The sequence below is a fragment of the Coregonus lavaretus genome (genome assembly GCF_964263955.1).
Source record: "Coregonus lavaretus genome assembly, chromosome: 21".
NCBI classification, from domain to species: Eukaryota; Metazoa; Chordata; class Actinopteri; order Salmoniformes; family Salmonidae; genus Coregonus; species Coregonus lavaretus.
Window position 1 is genome coordinate 37,665 of NC_140008.1, and position 6,051 is coordinate 43,715.

Genomic DNA, 6,051 nt, shown 5'->3' on the forward strand with positions numbered 1-6,051 from the left:
CCTAGTTACCAGCTGTATCTGTCAGGTAATAACCATGACCCCTAACCCCTGATCCCTAACCCCTAGTTAGCAGCTGTATCTGTCAGGTAATAACCCTGACCCCTAACCCCTAGTTAGCAGCTGTATCTGTCAGGTAATAACCCTGACCCCTAACCCCTGACCCCTAACCCCTAGTTAGCAGCTATATCTGTCAGGTAATAACCCTAACCCCTGACCCCTAACCCCAAGATACAAGCTATATCCGTCAACCCTAATTCCTGACCCCTAATCCCTGACCCCTAACCCCTAGTTACCTGCTGGGTCTGTCAGGTAATAACCCTGACCCCTAATCCCTGACCCCTAACCCCTAGTTACCTGCTGGGTCTGTCAGGTACCTATGACTAAAGCATGTTTTCTAGTTTCATATTTTTAAACACTAATTAGTTTAAAATCTACACTCTTAGAAAAAAAGGGTTCCAAAAGGGTTCTTCGGCTGTCTCCATAGGATAATCCTTTTTGGTTACATTTAGAGACCTTTTTATTTCCAGGTAGAACCCTTTTGGGTTCCATGTAGAACCCTCTGTAGAAAAGGTTCTACATGGAACCAAAAGGGATTCTATCTGGAACCAAAAAGGGTTCTTCATAGAACCCTTTGAATAACCCTTTTTGGTTCCAGGTAGCACCTTTTTGTTCTAAAAGTGTATCCTTTACTTTCCACCTGTATTAATATACACTGCTCAAAAAGATAAAGGGAACACTAACACAACACATTCTAGATCTGAATGAAATAATCTTATTAAATACTTTTTTCTTTACATAGTTGAATGTGCTGACAACAAAATCACACAAAAATTATCAATGGAAATCAAATGTATCAACCCATGGAGGTCTGGATTTGGAGTCACACTCAAAATTAAAGTGGAAAACCACACTATAGAATGATCCAAATTTGATGTAATGTCCTTAAAACAAGTCAAAATGAGGCTCAGTATTGTGTGTGGCCTCCACGTGCCTGTATGACCTCCCTACAACGCCTGGGCATGCTCCTGATGAGGTGGCGGATGGTCTCCTGAGGGATCTCCTCCCAGACCTGGACTAAAGTATCCGCCAACTCCTGGACAGTCTGTGGTGCAACGTGGCGTTGGTGGATGGAGCGAGACATGATGTCCCATATGTACTCAATTGGATTCAGGTCTGGGGAACGGGCGGGCCAGTCCATAGCATCAATGCCTTCCTCTTGCAGGAACTGCTGACACACTCCAGCCACATGAGGTCTAGCATTGTCTTGCATTAGGAGGAACCCAGGGCCAACCGCACCAGCATATGGTCTCACAAGGGGTCTGAGGATCTCATCTCGGTACCTAATGACAGTCAGGCTACCTCTGGCGAGCACATGGAGGGCTGTGCGGCCCCCCAAAGAAATGCCACCCCACACCATGACTGACCCACCGCCAAACCGGTCATGCTGGAGGATATTGCAGGCAGCAGAACGTTCTCCACGGCGTCTCCAGACTCTGTCACGTCTGTCACATGTGCTCAGTGTGAACCTGCTTTCATCTGCGAAGAGCACAGGGCGCCAGTGGCGAATTTGCCAATCTTGGTGTTCTCTGGCAAATGCCAAACGTCCTGCACGGTGTTGGGCTGTAAGCACAACCCCCACCTGTGGACGTCGGGCCCTCATACCACCCTCATGGAGTCTGTTTCTGACCGTTTGAGCTGAGACATGCACATTTGTGGCCTGCTAGGTCATTTTGCATGGCTCTGGCAGTGCTCCTCCTGCTCCTCCTTGCACAAAGGAGGAGGTAGCGGTCCTGCTGCTGGGTTGTTGCCCTCCTACGGCCTCCTCCACGTCTCCTGATGTACTGGCCTGTCTTCTGGTAGCGCCTCCATGCTCTGGACACTATGCTGACAGACACAGCAAACCTTCTTGCCACAGCTCGCATTGATGTGCCATCCTGGATGAGCTGCACTACCTGAGCCACTTGTGTGGGTTGTAGACTCCGTCTCATGCGACCACTAGAGTGAAAGCACCGCCAGCATTCAAAAGTGACCAAAACATCAGCCAGGAAGCATAGGAACTGAGAAGTGGTCTGTGGTCACCACCTGCAGAACCACTCCTTTATTGGGGGTGTCTTGCTAATTGCCTATAATTTCCACCTGTTGTCTATTCCATTTGCACAACACCATGTGATATTTATTGTCAATCAGTGTTGCTTCCTAAGTGGACAGTTTGATTTCACAGAAGTGTGATTGACTTGGAGTTACATTGTGTTGTTTAAGTGTTCCCTTTATTTTTTTGAGCAGTGTATCTATGTTGTTGTACAGTGTCATTTAAATACAGTTGTATTAATATATCTATGTTGTTGTACAGTGTCATTTAAATACAGTTGTATTAATATATCTATGTTGTTGTACAGTGTCATTTAAATACAGTTGTATTTGATTTTCTGCAGACCCAGAGCCGTCCCAGAACCAGAGCCTAGCTGACATGGAGCTGCCTGTCTCTGGAGCAGCCCCACAGGAGCAGGAGGACCAGCCACCAGACCCAGCTAGCCCTCCAGCTGCCCCAGCAGGGGACACAGACTCGCCCGAGACCGCCCTGGCCCAGACCCACCCAGCAGGCCTGGAGGCTACAGATAGCAGGCTGTTCCCCAGAGGCCCTCCCCTCAGAGACCTAGCATCCTCCAGGGCCAAGGGCCGCTGCTCCACCCTGCCTCCCCACCAGAGAGGGCTTGAACCTGGGCACAGCCGGCCCCGACCCAGCCACTCAACCAGCCTCACGAAGTTCCACCTTCCACCTCTACCCCCTCTGCCCCCCTCACCCTCCCCTACAAACACCCTTCAGGCCCCCCCTCCTAACCCCATCTCCCCCCCTCCCAAGCCCCTGTCTCCCAGTGAACTGTTCATGCTGAAGGGGCCTCCCAGCAGAGAACCAGGAGGCTCCAGGGCTAAGGGGCGCTGCTCCACTCTGCCTGCCCGCCAGCGAGGTCCCGAGTCTGGGGAGAGCTCCTCCAGACCCAGCCACTCTTCCAGCTTCACCCGGCAGGAAGACCGTATCCCCCCATCCCCCAGCGAACTAAAACGAGACACCCCGGTGTGAGGGGAGGGGAAAGAGAGGGACAGCTGAGTGTCATAATCAGTGTGCCTGGAGGTCCCCATCCATCTCTCCATCTTCATCCATCCATCTCTCCATCTTCATCCATCCATCTCTCCATCTTCATCCATCCATGTCATGTGACAGGCCAGCTGCAACACCGACCTGGTTGTAGGAACTTTCTGGACCTGTTCTTCCTTTAACACACTAGTTACTAGTTAATAGCTCATGTCTGATTCACTGGGTTTATAAAGGAAAATAAAGGAGAATGAAGCGGAATAAACCAAGATAAAAGAGAATAGAGGAGAATAAATGAGAATAAAATGTATGAAAGGATAATAAAGGAAAATAAAGGAGAATAAACCAAGATAAATGAGAATGAAAGAGCAAAAATGAGAACGAAGGCGAATAAATCAGGATAAATGAGAATGAAGGAGAATAAACAAGAATAATGGAGAATAAAGGAGGATAAATTATAATAAATTAGAATAAAATAGAATAAGGACAATAAAGGAGAATAAACCAGGATAAAGGAGAAGAAAGGAGAAGAAAGGAGAAGAAAGGAGAATAAACCAGGACAAAGGAGAATAAAGGATGAATAAACCAGGACAAAGGAGAATAAAGGATGAATAAACCAGGATAAAGGAGAATAAACCAGGACAAATGAGAATAAAGGAGAATAAACCAGGACAAAGGAGAATAAAGGAGAATAAACCAGGATAAAGGAGAATAAACCAGGATAAAGGAGAATAAAGGAGAATAAACCAGGATAAATGAGAATAAAGGAGAATAAACCAGGATAAAGGAGAATAAAGGATGAATAAACCAGGATAAAGGAGAATAAACCAGGATAAAGGAGAATAAAGGAGAATAAACCAGGATAAATGAGAATAAAGGAGAATAAACCAGGACAAATGGGAATAAAGGAGAATAAACCAGGACAAAGGAGAATAAAGGATGAATAAACCAGGATAAAGGAGAATAAACCAGGACAAATGAGAATAAAGGAGAATAAACCAGGACAAATGAGAATAAAGGAGAATAAACCAGGACAAATGAGAATAAAGGAGAATAAACCAGGATAAAGGAGAATAGGTTTTGGTGATTCTGAGACAATAGGTCGTTATCAATAAAATGTCACAATATCATTCGATTTTGCTGCTGGGGGGCAAGGAGACCCGCAGCTCCGCTAAAACCAATGACAACTATGTGCTGTTTTCAAGGGATTGGTAAAGAAATGTTAACTATTTGTTTGCAATATCATCACGTCTTGAAGAGCATAGTCAGAACTACGCATTTCCGATTATTCCACATTTAGCTCCATCATCAGAGTTTTACAGCAATCAGTAAACATCAATTGATCATGGTTTTTTCCAGAATCATGAGGATAGCCAGATCCATTTGTTATGTAGCTAGCTAGCTAAAGAAAACAACATGTCATTTAGCTTGCTTCATCAGAGATGAGGCTTTTGGAAAGATTTTGATATCGCAGTTGGTCTACTGTCAACATCACTATAGATGGCAAGCAAATCAAACAATATTTGGATATAGCCATCTAGTTTATCCCCTGAAAGTTAGCTTGTTAACTAGCCGTATTGACGTGATCTGTAGTTAGCTTGTTAACTAGCCATATTGACGTGATCTGTAGTTAGCTTGTTAACTAGCCATATTGACGTGATCTGTAGTTAGCTTGTTAACTAGCCATGTTGACGTGATCTGTAGTTAGCTTGTTAACTAGCCATATTGACCTGATCTGTAGTTAGCTTGTTAACTAGCCATATTGACGTGATCTGTTATTAGCTAGTTACCCAATTTGATGTGGTCCTTCAATTAATGTAGCCTATTATGTCTGTCAGCAGAAATCGTGATTAAACACTCTTAAAAACAATGTTGAAAAGGGGATAATGTTAGCTAACTTCCCTAGGTAAGCCTACGTTGGTTGGAGAAAAAAGTACATTAGGTCTCCTTACCACTATGTTTAGCCAACTGTACAAAGTTTCTATCGGTAGCTTGCAAAGTAAACATTATCAGCTAACAAACGTTACATCAGCATATGCACCCTTCTGCTGCTTGACAGGCAGACCCCACAAATGATTGGAAATTAACCTAAACCACTCATACTTGTCAGATAAAGTAGCCTTTTATTTTATATCACTCAAATATCCAATTAATGGTGGCCAATATTGAGAGATATCGTGAGGCTACCCTGACATATCTGAAATTACATGATCAATTGATGTTTACTGATCATTAAAACCATGCAGTTACTTGCTGTATAACTCTGATGATAGATATAAATGTGGAATAATCTGAAATGTGTAGTTCTGACTATGCTCTTCAAGAGGTGGCGATATTAAAACCAAATAGTTAACATTACCTTAACAATCCCTTGAAAACGGCACGCAGTTGTCAATAGTTTTAGCGGAGCTGCAGGTCTCCTTGCTCCCCCAGGGGGCAAATCTAACGCTCGGCACCTTACTGTGACGTTTTATTGAAAACAACCGATAAGGCCTCAGACTGTATTGTTACTGCCAGACTGAACCAAACTGGACCAAACCGGACCGGACCAAACAAGACCACACCAGACAGAGACAGCTCCCCTCCCCCAGTAGTCACAGGGCCAATCTGAAATGGCACCCTATTTCCTATCAGGCTCTGGCCAAAATAAGTACACTATAAAGGGCATAGGGCGCCATCTACTCCCACTAGGCCCTCTATGTTTAGTATTTAGATCAACATGAATAACAGAGCTATGCTTGTAGATGTATTCTATTACAACTGTGACATTTTGATAAAATGAAAATCATTACTTTTGTTCATAAGAAAAAAAAATATTAAAAAAAATACATTTTTCCTATTTGTTTTCTCTTGTCAACAACCGAGGTCCAGTAGTGGTATGACTTTTGAACTTGGTGAATATATCCACTGACAACCAGTGTTGGGGAAACTACTCTGAAAATATAGTTTACCAAGCGACC

At 44.2% G+C, this 6,051-nt stretch overlaps 1 protein-coding gene across 1 annotated transcript in view; it reads left to right on the forward strand.

Annotated features, from left to right (window-relative positions):
- Positions 1 to 3,079, forward strand: part of LOC311148671 (anoctamin-2-like) — a gene marked incomplete at both ends in the record, with an annotated part of 39,085 nt that extends 36,006 nt beyond the window's left edge. The window contains one exon of the mRNA XM_084185651.1: positions 2,433 to 3,079. Coding sequence (XP_084041777.1) covers positions 2,433 to 3,079 — 647 coding nt within the window. The remainder of the gene's footprint in view (positions 1 to 2,432) is intronic.
- Between the last annotated feature and the right edge of the window lie 2,972 nt (positions 3,080 to 6,051).